The sequence below is a fragment of the Cicer arietinum genome, chromosome 6 (genome assembly GCF_000331145.2).
Source record: "Cicer arietinum cultivar CDC Frontier isolate Library 1 chromosome 6, Cicar.CDCFrontier_v2.0, whole genome shotgun sequence".
NCBI classification, from domain to species: domain Eukaryota; kingdom Viridiplantae; phylum Streptophyta; class Magnoliopsida; order Fabales; family Fabaceae; genus Cicer; species Cicer arietinum.
The window spans coordinates 10,421,653-10,440,730 of NC_021165.2; the positions used below are offsets into that span (position 1 = coordinate 10,421,653).

The 19,078-nt window shown below is 31.3% G+C and overlaps 3 protein-coding genes across 4 annotated transcripts; 2 read left to right on the forward strand and 1 right to left on the reverse strand.

Annotated features, from left to right (window-relative positions):
- Positions 1 to 4,554: 4,554 nt before the first annotated feature.
- LOC101500128 (70 kDa peptidyl-prolyl isomerase-like) lies at positions 4,555 to 8,565 on the forward strand. Its single transcript, XM_004504329.4, has 12 exons — positions 4,555 to 4,894; positions 5,006 to 5,092; positions 5,903 to 6,163; positions 6,267 to 6,341; positions 6,435 to 6,515; positions 6,603 to 6,797; positions 6,915 to 7,004; positions 7,121 to 7,296; positions 7,385 to 7,507; positions 7,614 to 7,760; positions 7,870 to 7,997; positions 8,143 to 8,565. The coding sequence occupies exons 1-12, from the start codon at positions 4,714 to 4,716 to the stop codon at positions 8,309 to 8,311; spliced, it is 1,713 nt and encodes a 570-aa protein (XP_004504386.1). The 5' UTR covers positions 4,555 to 4,713; the 3' UTR covers positions 8,312 to 8,565.
- A 170-nt stretch (positions 8,566 to 8,735) lies between these two features.
- On the reverse strand, positions 8,736 to 15,060 carry LOC101500670 (pentatricopeptide repeat-containing protein At5g27270). Of its 2 annotated transcripts, XM_012716852.3 has the most exons (9): positions 14,561 to 15,060; positions 14,402 to 14,455; positions 12,791 to 14,204; positions 12,387 to 12,698; positions 11,305 to 11,409; positions 11,134 to 11,221; positions 10,919 to 11,040; positions 10,629 to 10,693; positions 8,736 to 10,306 (listed from the first exon to the last, which is right to left on the reverse strand). In XM_012716852.3, exons 1-9 carry the CDS (start codon positions 14,948 to 14,950, stop codon positions 9,743 to 9,745), a joined length of 3,114 nt encoding a protein of 1,037 aa, XP_012572306.1. In that variant the 5' UTR covers positions 14,951 to 15,060; the 3' UTR covers positions 8,736 to 9,742. The 2 variants fall into 2 exon arrangements, with proteins under 2 accessions (XP_012572306.1, XP_004504387.1); XM_004504330.4 differs by having other exon boundaries at positions 14,402 to 15,060.
- Positions 15,061 to 17,347: 2,287 nt separating this feature from the next.
- On the forward strand, positions 17,348 to 17,740 carry LOC101489974 (cysteine proteinase inhibitor B-like). The gene has a single exon (XM_004504379.3). It carries the CDS (start codon positions 17,348 to 17,350, stop codon positions 17,738 to 17,740), a length of 393 nt encoding a protein of 130 aa, XP_004504436.1.
- The last annotated feature ends 1,338 nt before the right edge of the window (positions 17,741 to 19,078 follow it).

Consider the following 19,078-nt stretch of genomic DNA (forward strand, 5'->3'; position numbering starts at 1 on the left):
TCTTTAGCTAGATTATTAGATATGCAAAATTGAAGTTTGTATTAAAAACATTATATGTGTGATGGAGAAGATCTTATGATTTTTTTATGGAAAATTCTTATTATTCTATTTACCAAGTCAAATATCTTTGTTTTAATTACTGAACTATTCTACTTTTGGTAATTTTTGTTTCAATGATGATAAAAATAATTATTGTATTTTGCATCTAATTAAGTCAAAGAATTATCATGAAGAGAACGATGAAAATATTAGATCTATTTGTTAAAGATTTTCTTAAATAACTTTTATAGTATTTATCTTTTTGTTATAACATTTTTTAAAAAGAATTTAAAAAAAATTCAAATAAAAAATTGGCTTAAATAATTTATTTTAAAATACCATTTGAAGTATTTCATCTACTTTCTACAACTTTTATTGGATAATGAATTTTCAAAAACTTATTATAATGAAAAGCTATTTTGATTTACTATTCATACAAATAATTTTTTGTAAGATATATTTTTTAAAAAATGTAATTTTTATCATGTTAAAATCTACAATAATGAGTATCTAAGTTATTAAATAACAAAATTACTTTTTTTAATTAGTAACAAATAAATATAAAAAATCTTTATTATTTTTATAATTTTTCATTAAAAATATTTTTAAAAATATAAAATCAAAATTAATTTTTTTAAATGTTAAACAAATAGACCTATTAACGATCCTATTCTAAATATGCTATGTTTGTTTTTTTTTTTTTGAAAAGCATTGTCATTTAAAATTTAAACGACTATGACTTGCAAAAAGAATATAATTTTCTATATTTTTTTCATAAACAAAACGAAAAACAATGTTACCTTGATTTACAATTTTTTATTTTTATTTTAAAATAACCTTGACTTATAATTAAACGAACAAAATTTGAAGAATACAATCTCCTCTAAAGTGTCACTTTAAGTTGTATTGATCCACAATAAATATATTTACACGTAAATATATAATGGAATTTTAATCTTAGTTTTAAAGTTCAATTGTAATTTTTGTTCCATTATTTTTATCAATTTACGAGAATCAGTCAATCAAACATATTTTTGTTGATATATGTTCAAAACGACATTGTTAATTTAGTTGCTTTAGGGGAACTTAATTAAACAACAAACTTTTGAAATTGTGTATTTTTTAATTTTCATAAATTCCTTGAATAAAGAGAAAACGATTTCTTAAATTTCAGTTGTGAAATGTATGTGACAAAATTCTTTAGTTATATTTCAAGTTTTTAAAACATTATAATTTTTTTAGGGTGAAAATACATTATAATTAATTGATTTAATTGTATTTTTATCATAGCACTCACAAAAATAATATCCTTATTTCAAAATTGAAATTTTAGATTCATTAATTACGATATTTGTTGTAATTTTGGTCATAACATATATTTTGAATCCTTAAAATGGTGATTTTTGACCCCAAATAAAAAATGTAAAGAGAAAATAGCTCTTTAAAGGTTAAAAAGAACTGTTTTTAGGTTAAAAATCACAATTTTTGAATAAAATAATGTGTTAAAATCGAAATTGCAACAAATGCCATTGAGGAATAAAAAGTTTAATTTTAAAAATAAATAATTATTTTCGTGAGAGTGATAAAATATGAGTATTAGAAGTGCAATTAAATCGAAAATGAATATATGAACTTCATAGAAGAAATTAAATGTTTTTTTTGTTGTGCAGCCACCTTCAATTTTTCTTTATAAAAGATTATAATGACATTGATAAAAATAACGAAACACTTATGGTTGAACTGAGCATGGCAGATATAATTTATAGTCGATAAACAACTATACCTTTCCGGAAAAAAATGAAGCAATCATAACAATTAATTTCCTAAAAATATAATTGAAAAAAAGTAATATAACTTTTTGATTATTCAACTAAATATATTTGACAATGATATGAACCCATTCTACTTTCTAGTAAGTTGTTTTAATAATATAGTAAACAAATCCTGAAAACAAAAACCAAAAAAGAAAATATAGTAAACAAAGCCTTTGGAAAAATGCATAAGTAATATAGTAGCAATCAAATTACAAAATTGGCTAAATTCGAATAATTTAATACATAAAATTTAGCTCTGCGGTGGACAAAATATTTACAAAGATTCACATTTTGAAGGAAAACAAAAAAATATTATTCAAGTTTTCAACATATAAATTTTTTCAATCTTTTAAATTTAGAATTTGATGAAAAGAAATATTATCTATTTTCTGAAATTTAAAATAGAATAATGATATATATATATATAGGGGTTTCTGAAAACATATGATTGGTTTTTTCTAAAGAAAAGATATGAAATTATATACGATCACCAAAAATTAATTTGTTGTATGATAAAAACTATATTTGACTCAATAAAATAAATACAATCACCAAAAATAAAATTACTTATATTCGAAAATGTTGATAAAGAAAAAGCAATATCTCAGAAAAAAGGAAAAGATTATTAATATTTTTTGAAAAATCATAAAGAAGATTAACTATACGTATTCAAATTCTAAATTTTGATCCATCATGACCGTTCATATGTAAAACCTTCTCTTATATAAATATTTCAACATCCTTTTGTTATATCTCATAATATCCAAGCACGCTAATTAAATCCCATTTCATTTTACTTAGTAGTTATTACTTTTATTTAAATTTTTTTTTTCTTCCAAAGACAACAGTGGCATAAATCCCCCATGATGTTTTGTTGGAGATATCATCTTGGTTACTTGTAAAATTCATTCATAATTTTAGGTCTACAAACAAATTCTTCTAAGAGTTTTCAAGGGACAAATATTTTGCATTGATACAAACTCAAAATGCATTATTAAAGATTGATTCTTATTTTTTCATTCAGTTAGTTTCTATCCAAAGATACAACGACGATATTGTTGAGTTACATTAAATGTTCTTAAATTCTTAGCTAAATCAACAAAGATATTGTCTTCAGCCAATGATTTATTCTTTGTCGTTCTACAACTATTAACAATGAAGTTGAACTATTTAGTCTTGTTATTTAGATTGCAAAGTTTATGCAACCAAGGAAGGTGTTTGGAAGGAAAAGGAAACAAGTTTTTTTTTAGTGTTTTGAATGGTGATCTTTTGGTCTTTGCCACATATAGGAAAGTTTATGGCTATGGCTTAAATTTTACTAATGGAAAGGATATGAAAATTGAGGAAATATGTTAGCATGGATGTGAATCATGGTTTTGCTTTACTTCTTACTCAAACACATTGCGCACGTGCGGTGTGCAGATGATGTTAAAACATTGTTGCTTCATTAACTCAACTCATAATGAACAACCACAAACTTTTAAGAAAAAATATTTTAATTCCCCTAATTGCTATGTTTTTATCTTTATAGTATTAAAAAACAATAGCTGATCATACAACTATTTTCTTTACGAAAGTGACAAATTTACTTTGATTGTGCAACTATTTTCTTTTCTTATAATACGTTAAGCAATCATTTCCAATTTTCATATGTAAATTAAATATTCATCACTGTATAACTAATATCATAACATATTAATTCCTAAATAAAATAGCATAACATATTTAGTTTCAATTTGTTAGGTTAGATTGTGTATATATTTCAAAAGTCACAATATGTAATGTGTTGTTAAAAACGAAGATCAATCAGTCACTAAACTAAAAATGTTTTTGGTTTATATAAAACGCATATTGTAAAATTAAACGGAGAATGATCAGTTTGCAAAAACGAAGAACGTTTTCTATTTTGTGACTAAGACTAACAAATTTTAAGTCTTTCAATACAATTGTTAACACATTTCAGAGATAAACTCCTATATCTGGAGAACTGAATTCGACTTGAATTATCATTTATAATGAGATTAAAATGATTACAATATTTATGTACTCAATTTTTCAAAGTTTGCAAAACTGCAGCTTTGCATTCTATTTTATGAGTTTTATATTTGTCAGTTTTGTTTGCTTTGATTTATATAAAGTTTATTTATAATTTAAGAGTAAGAAATTAAAATAGTTACAACTAACTAACAGAAACTAACCACCCAAAATATATTATATCTGCTTCTTAATCGAGCACCACTTTTTTTTATCATAAAGTAACGTTTAGATTATACTACAAATTTTGGATTGAATATAGTAAACAACAAAATATGTTTTTTTTTTAAACATGTAATTTTATACTACATGTAATTTTACATGAATCCTATCTTTCCTAGTGGTAGGTTCAGTCTATATAGCAGTATATAGGGGGGGAAAAATGATTTTTTAATTAACGTTCTTTTTTCTCCAAAAAAGAAAAAACGATTTTTTAAGTTACTATTAATGGAATCAAAATAAAGAAATATTCAACGTTCAGTTACATTCCCGCGGATAAATAACAAACAACTCTTTTACGGTTGGATCTTAAATGACATTTGAAGAAATTCGTGTTTCCGAATTTGGCATATTTATTTTTAAATATTTGTATAAACTAATAATTATAATATATGGTTATTATGACACTAAATAAAATAAAAGTATAAGAAGATGATTCTGGAACTATCATCACAGCTTTGAATAACAGAACTCTCTAGACACACACTCTGGTTTCGCTCCTTTTATATATACACACACGCGTTCGCGTAATGCATTCTCATTCAACAATTGTATAATCATCCATTGAATCAATTAGAAGAATCTCTTATCTTGTTTGTTTTTGGCGATGGAAGAGGATTTCGAGTTTCCAACATCTGGTGACGTGGAAATGCCAGAAGAAGATGAGATTGTGAGTCCGATCCACAAGGTTGGCGAAGAGAAGGAGATTGGGAATAATGGACTGAAGAAGAAGCTTGTTAAGGAAGGTGAAGGTTGGGAAACTCCTAATACTGGAGATCAAGTTGAAGGTATATTATTCAATCAAATTCAAATTCAAATTCAAATTATGTTTATGTTTATCAATTGGATTAGAACTGTAACATGATTCATTTGTTTTTTTTCTTTTTTAATTTTTGTAGTGCATTATACTGGAACTTTGCTTGATGGAACCAAATTTGATTCTAGTCGTGATAGGGATACCACTTTCAAGTTTAAGCTTGGTGAAGGTAATATTTATTGATCTTTATCGGTCTTAATCATTTTTGTTTTGGGCTGTAAAATGATGAATATTCAATTTTTTTAATCATGTTGCCTTTGAGCTTTGAGGATGAAATGAATTATAAAATAATAGTAATATAGGATCATATTAAAATAGTAGCAGCTTTTATTTTTCATTTTATATATCCATTGTGGATTTAGATTCTCTACTGCATAGTTATCAATATCTTACTATATATAGGAGTCATATATCGATTCAATAAAAAATTGAACTTAATCGAGACAGATTTCTAATGTGTATCTATTTTGTGCATAAATTCTATATTGAATCTAGATTCATTATGATGAATCACTATTCAGTGATAAATCGTGACACTTTTTTGTCACCTATGCATTTTACTAGCCACTTTTCATTTATCACTTTATTTATGACTTGAGTTATTTTGAGTTTCATATATAATGTTGTATAAGCTTATAGCTTATAATTTTGCTATGTCACTTATTTTTACTTAAAAAAAATACTATATGTTTATCGGTAATATATCTTGCAATTCATAATAAGATTCAATTTTGTCGAGGAAAAAAATGTGATTTATTATTTAGAATATAGGTTTTTTGATTCACGATTTGAATCTTGATTTGATAATCATGTTCTGAAGTAATACAATGGTGATTTTGGATAGCTTGAATTCTGAGATGTACTTTAAAGCCGACTTGATGAAGTCGGTAGTTTGATCTTCATTTAGTGATTGAGATCTCTCAATTTCATCAATGAGCGCCAGTTAATTTCTACAATGTTATTGTTTTTGTAAATGCAGGGCAAGTGATTAAGGGGTGGGATGAAGGTATCAAAACCATGAAGAAGGGTGAAAATGCCATTTTCACAATACCCCCAGAATTGGCTTATGGAGAGTCTGGATCTCCTCCCACTATTCCTCCAAACGCAACTCTTCAGTTTGATGTGGAGTTGTTGTCTTGGACAAGTGTCAAAGACATTTCCAAGGATGGTGGAATATTGAAGAACATAATAACTGAAGGGGAGAAATGGGACAATCCTAAGGACCTAGATGAAGTATTTGGTATACAACTCAATCTATTATCCTCTTTGAGATAGAGATTCGCCTATGTAGTAACATTGATCATTACTATCTTGCACTTTTTGTGTTTTTATCCTTTCTGCAGTTAAGTATGAAGCTCGTCTTGAAGATGGGGCAATTATTTCAAAATCTGACGGGGTGGAGTTCACTGTTGAAGAGGGTTAGTCTTATACTTCAAAGTTCAAACCTTCAAATTTAGCAATTGTGTTCTGATTGCAGGTAATTGATTATGATGTATATGTCTTTGATACAGGATATTTCTGTCCTGCTTTGGCTAAGGCTGTAAAAACAATGAAGAAGGGAGAGAAAGTTCTCTTGAATGTTAAGCCAGAATGTGAGTCAGACTTCTTTTTATTATTTTAGAATTATGTAATAACATGTTTTGTTTGTGCAAGTATATTGAATTTTTTATGTTTTGCAGATGCATTTGGTGAGAATGGGAAACCGTCATCAGGAGATGACGGGGTCGTACCTCCAAATGCTTCGCTCCAAATAGATCTTGAGTTAGTCTCGTGGAAGACTGTATCTGACATTACCAAGGATAGGAAGGTCCTTAAGAAGACCTTGAAGGAAGGAGAGGGATATGAACGACCTAATGATGGAGCTGTTGTTCAGGGTACAGTTTTGCTAACAAAAGCTTTTCTAAGTTTTTGTGCTTCCTAATTTCTATGTTTCCTTGTATTAATACTTTGGACTGTAGTATTGAAAAGATGCATTATTTCCATTGATTCAGTGAAACTTATTGGGAAGCTGCAAGACGGAACAGTCTTCCTTAAGAAGGGTCATGATGATGATCAGCCATTTGAATTCAAAATTGATGAAGGTACTTTAAATAATGGTTTTAATTTTAACTTCTTGACTCTTATATTAGGCTACTGTAGTAACCCGCAACATCTTTTCCAAAATAAACTTAATATGTATCTTCTATGCCCCGTGTAGAGCAAGTTATTGATGGACTTGATAGAGCTGTGAAGAACATGAAGAAAGGGGAAACTGCATTGGTGATCATACAGCCTGAGTATGCTTTTGGTCCATCTGGGTCCCCTCAGGAATTGGCTACCGTTCCTCATAATTCCACCCTTTACTATGAAGTTGAGCTTATTTCCTTTGTAAAGGTGAGAAAATTATTTCTACATTTTCTTTAGGTTTTTTAGTTTTGACAAGGTTGGAAGATATACTTAATTGCTATGATGCGGGGTGCAGGAAAAGGAATCGTGGGATCTGAATACTCAAGAGAAGATTGAGGCGGCTGGAAAGAAAAAGGAAGAGGGGAATGCATTGTTCAAAGCCAGTAAACACGAAAGAGCATCAAACCGATATGAGAAGGTAGTTCTGCAAAAACCAAAAGATCCCCGGTTACTAGGTAAATTATAGATATGTTGTGATAAAAAGTTAGCTAACTATAAATGGTCTTTCTTTTTCTGAGTGACAGGCCATAAAGTATATTGAGTATGATTCATCCTTCAGTGATAAGGAGAAACAGCAGGCCAAAGCATTGAAAATTACATGCAATCTTAACAACGCGGCCTGTAAGTTGAAACTCAAGGACTACAAACAGGCAGAGAAGTTGTGCACAAAGGTTAGTTTATAAAATTTCTGATTCTGCTTAATTTTGTTATATTTCTTTAGTTGAGTTCTAATGGAAATGAAGCGAAATCACCTTTGGAGAGTTTTGTTTAACTCTGCAGGTGTTAGAGCTTGATAGTAGGAATGTAAAAGCACTATACCGGAGGGCACAAGCACATATTCATCTTGTTGACTTGGATTTGGCTGAAATGGATATCAAGAAAGCCCTTGAAATTGATCCAGATAACAGGTATGCTCTTGGTCTTGTGTATGATCCTCGATTTTTATGTGCAAAAAATTATGTACCTTTTTCTAAAGGGCCGACTCTGAAGACATTCTCCCAGTTCAAAATTTTGTTTGTTTTATTTTAATCTTTGTTGGATGGATGTTTGCAGGGATGTTAAGATTGAGTACAAAATTCTGAAGGACAAAGTGAGAGAATACAACAAGAAGGATGCACAATTTTATGGCAACATATTTGCCAAACTGAATAAAGTAGAACAGGCAAGAACTGCAGCAGCAAAGCAGGAATCTGCACCGATGGCTGTAGATAGTAAAGCTTAAATTAGGAGCTAACGATTAATGTTTGTATCCATCTTTGCATAATAGCATGATATTGCAATTGTTGAGTGGTCTTGTCTATTCATGATCATACAACAATCCTTTGTTCACCTATGTGTGATGTGAATAATGATTATGGTCTCCTTTGTTACCTCAAGTCGTGTAGAATGATGATTAATAAGAACCTTAAAGGTTTGTTTATTTTCTGTAATAGTTCTTATTATCAGTAAATAATATCATTTTCAGTTCTCTTTTAATTTGAGTTCCTATCATAATTTCAATGAATATATAAATCTATACATGTGTATAATTTATGGTCTGTCTCCGGAATTTTCAGTTTCTATTATAAAACTCTTGCAGTACCCACTCAAATCAAACGGAACAAGTGCTCTTGCAGTGCCCCCTCATATACAACTTAGAGCAAGAATCAGATATAATCTGCAACTTGAATTCATTTATGAGTCTATACATTATTTGAAGCCAATTGGAAACTCAAACATGGGGAAAAGTCATATACCTAGAAAAAGCTGAGGCCAAACAGTCAGTCTTCAACCTCAAATGTCACAAGTCACCTTACTAAACACTCTCCTATGATGATAGTTGCACATGTTTCACCTTGGTTCAACTTTCCTTTAGTTGGGACATGGGAGGTATTGAGTATAAATTATACAGATTTTCTTGGCATATACAGAAGTCATTGACTCAATACATTCCAACGGAAATGGACAGGGTCCTCATCATTAGCCGCAAAAAAGTACATTTTGAACTAAGAGTTCTAATTGTTCAATCATCATTGTCAGCAGTATAGCAACTATAATCAGGGTTTCAACATCACCGTTATCAGGTTGATTAAGCTATATACAAGCTCCATGTCATAGCCAATTCTTCTCCGTTACCATTCTCACACATATTTCTGAAGTAGTTTATATCTCAAGGAACTTTCACTCTCTCTGCGTTACCATTCTCACACATATTTCTGAAGTAGTTTATATCTCAAGGAACTTTCACTCTCTCTGCGTTACCATTCTCACACATATTTCTGAAGTAGTTTATATCTCAAGGAACTTTCACTCTCTCTGCGTTACCATTCTCACACATATTTCTGAAGTAGTTTATATCTCAAGGAACTTTCACTCTCTCTGCGTTACCATTCTCACACATATTTCTGAAGTAGTTTATATCTCAAGGAACTTTCACTCTCTCTGCGTTACCATTCTCACACATATTTCTGAAGTAGTTTATATCTCAAGGAACTTTCACTCTCTCTGCGTTACCATTCTCACACATATTTCTGAAGTAGTTTATATCTCAAGGAACTTTCACTCTCTCTGCGTTACCATTCTCACACATATTTCTGAAGTAGTTTATATCTCAAGGAACTTTCACTCTCTCTGCGTTACCATTCTCACACATATTTCTGAAGTAGTTTATATCTCAAGGAACTTTCACTCTCTCTGCTGATCCAACTTCAAGTTTCCTGAGGAAAGGGATCCTCATCTTGTTCATTGAACTCAATATTTCTTTAGCCTTGCTTTCCATTCCTGCAGATTTGTATAAATGCACTGCTACACTCATGACGAACCTGTCCCCTTTTGTTGACTTGCATATACTTTCAAAAAAGTTGATTCCTTCTCCCACACGTCCATATTTCAGGTAACCTTTCAAAATTGTTCGGTAACATATGAGATCCGGAATTAAACCAAAAGTTGATATTCCCTTGTATACTCTCTTGGCTTCATCAATCAGCCCATCTTTTATGAATGCAGAGAGCAAAATATTAAAATGGACACAGGATGGTGAAACTCCCTTGCTCGGCATAGTATGTATGGTTTCCTCAGCTTTGGAGTAATTAAGGCTATCTGTATATGCTCGGACTAGTGAAAGATACGTGGAAGAGTCGGGCAAACAACCTTCTCTCTGCATGGCCTGGAAAAGTTTCTCTACTTCATGATGAACTCCAGCATTTGCATATACATAGATCATAATATTATAGCTGACCTGTAATCCCCAGAAAATACAGAGAATTAGCACTAACTCTGTAAAACGTTCATTTTAAAAAATCACAAACTATAAGAAGCACAAATATAAAATATGTTTTGCAGTTTAATTTTGGAAGTGTTATTTTACAGAACAAGTAAGCTACATTCACTGCATCTGACTGCAACATATATTCATAAATGCACTACAAAATACGATATTTTTTCTTTTAAAAAAAGGAAGATACTTTCTCGAGCTAAGCTAAGTGATCTGTTGAGATAACTTGGGCCGCAACATATACTTAAGTCTTGTGAAAATATAGTTAATAAACTTTCAACTTTACCTTTCCAGGTTTAATCCCTTCTTCCTGCAATTTACTAAACAACTGTGAAGCTTCATGTATCATACCTACAAAATTAATAATTATGAGTTTGATTGGGACACTATAACTAGAATACCGATCATGAGAAAGTAAATGAACTAATCACCAATCATCATGTGCTAATCACATTATATATGCACTCTCCATTGCATGGAAATCATGTTGGATAAAAACATGTAGAATGGAATTTTCAAATGCAAGATTGCATCTAGAATTATCAAAATTTCAACTAAGGTAAAGTGGTCCAGTACCAGCTTTCCCATAATAGCCTATCAAATTCATGTATGCTTTTTCATCCAAAGGTACACCCAACGAGCGAGCTTTGTTGAACATCTCCACAGCTCTATCCAACTTATGATCTTTTCCATAGACACTGCATATGCAGTTCAACATTGGTCCAAAAATTAGCAGCCAAAAGAAAAAGACGAAATCTTTTCAGTGGAAGACAGCTTATAAAAGCTACAACCTTATCATAGTGTTATATGTTTGAATGGATGGAGTGACGCCGTAGGAACACATGCGCTCAAAAATACTAGATGCAAAATGCAATTTGCCTGCAACAAAGAATAAACTGTATTAGCAAGCTTGCTGTTTTAATTTTATCTTTTCTATGCAAGTAGGATGCTTGAATATCAACCTGCTTCAAGCATGGATTTGATAAAGGTATTGTAAGCCACAGTATCAAGTTTCAAGTTTTCTTCAAGGCACCGGGAGATAATATTCTCAGCCTCCTGATATTTCCCTGAAAAGAATTGCACCTATATTACTAGTTAAACGCTAAATAACTGTATGCTGAAAAGAACATCAATAAATAGTAATTGATGTTCCTGAAACTTCCTGATTTTTAAAAACTCAGCAATATGTTTTTACAAACAATTCTAGGTTATCAAACATACACCCTCGTCAATAAATCTAATACTCATGCCCCAGGCACAATACAATGCTAGCATTCTGATAAAAATTGATACCAAACATAGAAATTTAAGAGTAATAACTGTTTTTTATTTAATAATTTCTGGAGAAAGGTTCTCAAATCAGAGATATAGTCACACAACTACACAAATTGGTACAACAGAAAGTTACCGAGAGAATTCTGATACAAGGGACTCGGTTATACAATTCTTTTCTCCAAGAAGAGAGCTTGGTCTAACCACTCAATAACTACATTCCCCTTTCCTTTCTCTATTTATTCCTAAAAATAAACACACATAACTGACAATAACATAACTAACAGTTAATAAAAAAATAACTGATCATAACTACATAACTGCCATAGTTTATTTCGGCCCTCTCCTCTTATATTGTTCCGAATAAGAGGTCTAAGACATTCCCCTTAATCACGTGAAACGTGTGGCGGATTAGCAATAAAAGAAGCCATTTCAATTTGAAAACACAACTTTAACTGTGGGAGAAGGGAAATCAGCATTTCTTTTAGGTTGAACACATTCATCAATGAAAGGATAGGAGTCAGCAACTTCAATATATAACAAAAATGAATTCAAAATCTTTATCCAGTCCCAGACCTATGTAAAATATCCACATTTTGGTACAATTGTTTCCCAATTAAATCATGCTATAGATTGTGAGGGACAATATTGCAAGAGTTGTTAATTGTTATAGCATATTCTAACTCATTCATAGAATTACGTGAGAGGACAAAGTATTGCATGTCAGGTAGATATATGAATCAAACACTAGTTAACTTAACAGAGGCCTTACCTTCATTTGTCAAAGCATTTACAACGATGCTATTACCAACAGCTCCCAAATCACACCCTTCCTCAGTTGCTTGCTTATATAGCAAATATGCTTTTTCTTGTTTGCCGCATTTGGCATATGCATCAATCATAGCGTTATACAGTAGTTTGCTAGATGTTGGAGAATTCCCATATTCTGCAAAGATATCTTCAGCTTGTTTCAGCATTAGTTGTTTTCCGTAATGGCTAATTAAAGAAGCTGCAGTGACTTCTTCCATTCTGCAGCCAAGTGTAACCAATTGATGGTTGAGTGATTCTGCTTTACTGATTTCTCCTGGAAAAAAAGAGGGTTGAAAATGGAAATTTCAAAAAGATATCAAAGAAAGAGGCGTGAATCATGTGATCAATTTTGTAGTAGAGATATACCGTCTTTAGTCAAACTGATGATGAAATGACTAACAAGTTTTGACCCCCCTGCACAACCCAGCAATAATTTCAGTAATATCTTTGTCTTGCTGAAGTCGTTATTTGTCAGATATACACGGAGCATCATCCCAAGAGCTGTAGTGTCAAGTTTTTCGGTGGACTTAATGGTCACGAGTTTATCATCAATTTTCACATCCCCTTTATGTTCACAAAGAATCCAATAAAACGTCTGGAAGAATTTACAAATTTTGAGAGATTCGTTCGTAACCATTTGATTTGTCAATTGCTCGGCTTCTGGCAACATTCCCTCCTTGCAATAAACCTTCATAACTGTCCTGTAAATCTGCTCATCAAATTGTGTCCCGTCCTCGGTTATTCGAACAACAAACTCCTTTGCCTTGTTCATCAAATTAAGTCCCACATACAGACTGAGCATATCATTACAAGAACCAGCATCAGGAAGTCCTGTCTTGCATAGAGCTAAAAATGTTCCTTCGGCAGATACTACATCTTCTTTCGTCACATAACATTGTAGCAGGACAATATAAGCAAATCGAGAGAACCATATGTTTCTAGACTTCATGAGTCCAATAACTTCTAAGGCTTTGTCTACATTTCCTGAAGTAAGATGGACTTGTGCCATTGCCAAATATGTTTTCTCATTGGTGAGTAGGCCCAGATGCTTTATCTTTTCAAATGTTTTGTAAGCATCTTCGTATAAACCAAGCTTTCCATAAACTCTTATAAGCAAACCATATATTACTTCATCTGCAGGAGTTCTGTTTCTTGCCATTTCTGAAAAAAGAGAGAGGACTCTGGGGTAGTCCTCGTATTTGTAATACAAAGATATAAGCGTAGCACAAGTGTAATTACTGGGAGCTACTCCGCGAAACCTCATATCATCATAGAGTCTTTGCACTTCATCTCTGTTTCCATTTTTAGCATTTGAATTTATGAGCAGGTTATAAGTTATCTCCTCAGGGACAAAACCGTTATTCTTCATCTCATCAAAAGTGACGAAAGCATCTTCATGCAGACCTTCTTTGACAAGAGAACTAATGACTACCGTATAAGTAAAATCATTAGGTACCACCCTTTTTCTTACCATATCCCTCCACACCTGAACAACCTCTCTATGGAGTGATTTCTTTTGCAAAGAAGACAACATAAAGTTGAAGACAGCGACAGAGAGAATAATTCCCCTTTGTTTCACGGCCGAATAAAAAGCCAACATGGACTTATGGCGCCCCCATCTGGCATAAGAACAGAGCATGGTACCACAAGCCACTTCATCAGGTTCACAACCTGCATCTAGCATCTCCAAGAAGGTCTCTTCAGCCAGATTAAGCTTTCCAACTTGCCCATATAAGCGCAACACTATCGTGTAGACAATAACACTGGGATGGTAACTCAGCTGTTGAACCACAGGACTATCAATATTCAATAGACAGTATCAATTTCTATAGAACAATGAGGCCAAACAACATAAATAAAAGAAGCTAGCAACACAATATTTTCAGCACACAGTATACCATTGAGTATTGAGTGAAATTCAGGAGATTCCCATTGAAGTGGAAATGGAAAAAGAAAAGAGAGAGAGAGAGTATATACCTGCAATTTCATCCAAGCAAAGAAATCTCTAACTTGCCTCCAACCCTTTTGCTCCTTAAGCACAATACACATCTCCTTAAAAGTAAGCTTACAAACAAAAGAAGACATAACCATTCGCATATCATAAACCCCATCAGGCTTCTCAGAAAGAGCACGAACCTTCTTAATAGCAGCAATGACGTGCTTCCCATACAACTGGCCACTGCGATCATCCTGCAAGTACTGAACCATCTGTTCAGGTGTTCTCTTAATCCATTTAGGGGTTTGAGCTTTGGGACCTTGGTTACGCCGTAGAACGCTGAGATACTGAGCTTTACCTTTGATTATGCGGCGTGCGTTGTCGTCGGAGAGAGGGGTTTTGGGGTTGATGTGTGTTGGTTTAGGTTTAGTTGGGTCGCCGGTTTTGCGGGTCCATGGGTCGCGGTGTACTTCGTCTGTGTAACTTCGAATTGTAAGGGGTTTGTTGTTCTTGTTTGCCTTTGTTTTGGTGTTGTGAATGTGAGGTAAGAGTGGCGTTGAGAACAGGAACGGGGATTTCAAACACTCCATTCTATCTTATTCACATCCAATTCATTCATACGATATTGCTCTTTCTCTTTCGTCACTACCAAATTGCAAAATTGCATTATCCAAACACACTATTATTTATTTTTAATCTATTCTTTGAGTAATTTAAGTAATAAGTAATAAATAAACATGATTTCTTTCCTGAGATAATACTTTTATGACTTTATATGTTATCCAACTTTTATATACTGATACTCTAGTGTTTCAAATTTTAGTATTTATACTTTAGTGTTACAGTTTTGTTTTTTTTTTTCTTTTTCTTTTTTAGCATAATCTTGCTTGAACTGAATTTCAATCTCTCTTTGTTATTTTTTTTTTATTGATTTTTTTTAAGTATAAAAGAGTGTCTAAAGACTTGGAAAAAAATGAAATAAAATCAATTAATAAACAACTCTAATAAGTCTAAACAACGAGACTTCGTAATTATCATCAACTAAGATGATTTACAATTCATCCGACGTAAGAATTAGAAGAATGAATAGCTCAATATTATTTAATGTAAGACTATAATTGACTATTCAATATGTACAACGATTTTCTTCACAATATGTATGGTTGAATTTGACATGTCAATCCCATCGAGTGATCCTTGTGATTTTGCGAACTAAGGTTGGAAAAATATGGTCATCCACTTGCTCTTGACAAAACATATATATCAAGATTTTGGAGTCGCTCTCGACCACTAGGTTTGTAATATTCTTTTGTCAAACTAACTCCAATCCATGTAATATTGTCCACATATCAGCAATGAAAGCATTACACATACCAATTTTCCGACCTAATCCAATTTTCAGAAGAATCCCAAAAAATACTTTCACATCCAACGATCAAAATTGAAGAAAATAGGTTGTTCCGTTGGGATCTAACGATCAAACAAAAAATTGATATTCCTTCCATCTACAAGCTCCAAGTAATATTCTGCCGAAATTTATCCCAAATATTCGCTAGAGATCTCCATAACAGAGAATCATTCGACTTGCAAGTCATATTCTTCACCAAGCTTTGATTTATGCCATACTTATTCAAGATAACCTGACACCATAAGTCGTTAGAATTAGTCGAAAAATTACAAAGTATTTTACAAAGAAAAGCATTATTCATTAATTGAGTTCGTTAGATGTCTATACCACTATTCTCCATTAGAGATACAACAAACCTCCCAACTAATCAAGTAAGCCTTACTAGTGGTCTTAGTGTCTCTCCAGATAATGTCTCGTTGTAATTTTTCCAACTCATTACAAAGAGTTGTAGGAATTTTGACATACTGCATATAAAAGTAAGGGATTGAACTTAATACATACTGACTCGAAGTAATTCTTACTGTCAAGCTCAAACATTGTTGCTTTCAACTAATCACACATCTTTGAAGCTACTCAGTGATATGTTGAAACCTATTTCTTCCAATTACTCGCATTGTTGCTATCCCAAGTTCGAGGCTTGTTTGAACCCAATATGTTTCATAATCTATTGTCGAAGTTGAGGATCTACATTAGCTATGAAAAAAATTTGAATCTTCTCAACATTGATCTTTTGGTCTGAGACTTGACAAAATTGATCTGGGCAATGTGTGATGTAGTAAGCTTGCTCTATAGTGGCCTTTGCAAACAGTAGAAGGTCATCTGTAAAAAAAAGGTGAGACACCTTAGGTTCGCACGCCTTGCACAACTTCCAATATCTTGCATCAATCTGGTCAGCTATAATATGCGACAAACAATCCATGCAAATAAAAGAAAAAGATAAGGAGAAATAAGGTCACCTTGTCGAATACTTCTAGACGACACAAAAGTACTGAGCTTCTCCTTATTCTGTAAAATTTTGAAATGCAAATTAAAAATACAATGATTAATTAAATTAATTAACTTTTTAAAAAACTTACAATCGTGAAACATTGAGTAACAAAATTCCAATTAAATATGTCATAACATTTTTTAAATAGATTTTTATTGTCTTAAAAACCTTCTGACTCTTCATTATTTACATTGCATAAACCATCTCTTGCACTATAATAATATTATTATAAATATTTCTTTAAAAGATAAAATTTGACTAATACAGAGAAACGATGTTATTCAACAAATATTTAGTACAGTTCACTATAATTTTAGTAACTAAGATATAAATCACATCACGAAGATTAGATGTATTGTCAACATTTTGAGTGATATATATATATATATATATATATATATATTTAAAAAAAATAATAAAAAAGAGGTATAGTGATGGGAAGTGCATGCGTGGCAGTATCCAAAGAGGCTAAGAGCTTATGTGTGAGTTCATGTTAAGTACAGCGAAGCACGTATTACGCATTAATCCATGACATGACATATATATAATAGTAGGATGCGGCTTTACAGTCAGTAAAGTGATAATAGATCGATGGCGGTGTTGATAAGGTTAATGACATTGGTGGTGGGGTGGTTAGTGGTGTTTAGCACGGCGTCATATGGGCGTATGGTGGGTGGGAAGACGGAGATATCAAACGTGAGGACAAACGAGGAGGTACAAGATATAGGAAGATATTCGGTGGAGGAGTATAACCGGAGTAAGAAGGTGTGGAAGGAGGGGGAAGGGGAATTGCAGTTCGTGGAAGTGGTAGAGGCGCAACAGCAAGTAGTGTCTGGAATTAAGTACTATATGAAGTTATGGGTTACTCGGTCTCAGATAGATGGGGATGGGGATGGTGTTCCTACAATGTTCGATTCGGTCGTGGTGGTTAAGCCATGGCTAAATTCCAAACACCTTCTCCACTTTGCCCCTTCCACCCAGTGACTATTTCTTAATTAATTATGTACTTCTATCTAACCATCCACGATGTACTAAATCAATTTCAATTTTCAACCATCTATCATATCAACTACTACTCTACTCTCCAAAAAATCTAAATTCAGGTTATTCTTCACAAAAATAAAATTGGAACATGTTACTCATTAAATCAAAACTCAAGGCGGTCTAATATAGAGTAAACGGACAATTTAGTAATTCATAAATAAAAAAACACAATATGAATCCAAAAATTAAACTGAAGATTGAATATTCAATGAAACCCCTAGATCGGTTTAAACGAACCGTTGAACTAGCAATGGCGAACATCGGTTTAATCTTGTTCCGATCGACATAGTATCGACTATGGGGAAACTTTATAATATAATACACCTAATGCAACAACAAATTTTTAAGATTTTATGTTCTAACACGACACTCACACTTCAATTTTTATGCAAGTTTCTATGATGAAGAACCTAAACCAATTCGTTAAGTGCAAATATGGCGATATGTTTCTCAGCGTAATCGAGGACTCTCAATGTGGAACTAGAGAACATGGATAATCTGCGACTTTTTAATTTTTTTAATCTTATTCTTTACTAATTAGCAAGCACAATCATTTAATTTAATTTAATTTTAAATCTTAGTTTTATTATTTATTATTTAATTTCTTATTTTAATTTAATATTTTATATTTTAAATAAAATTCATAAAATTTATTATGATTTTTAATACAACTAAAATTTTATCTAATTATAATTTAAATTTATTAACAAATTTTTATTTTTATTTTTATTTGATGAATTTGATGTTGTTGAAAATTAAAATATAAATTTATTTAAATATTTGAATTATATATTTAATAAAATTTATATTATATTGAAGATAACTATTAATATTAATTTTATGAATTTTATTTAAAATTTTTAATAAGTTTTTTGAATTTTTATAGAAAAAATAATAATATTATTGATTTTTTAAAATATAAGAAATTAAATTATTATTTAAAATTAAAATAAAAGATTAAATTAAAAAAAATGTCAACTAAAATTAAATTAAAAGAAAGCAAATACTATTTAGTGTTTTTATTTTTAGATGTTTTTTTTATAATGATAATTTTCATACAACTATTTAATATATTTTATTTTATTATGTTTTTGTTTATTTTAATATTAAAAAGAAATAACATAATATGTGGTAAGGTGTTCACATTTAAATTGATAAAAAAAATTATTATACAAAATTATATATTATTATATGTGTTCAGCATTATTTTTTTTTAAAAATAGTTGGATTGCAATCATATTTAAAATTGAATCAAACTGTTAGATGTTCTATAATCAA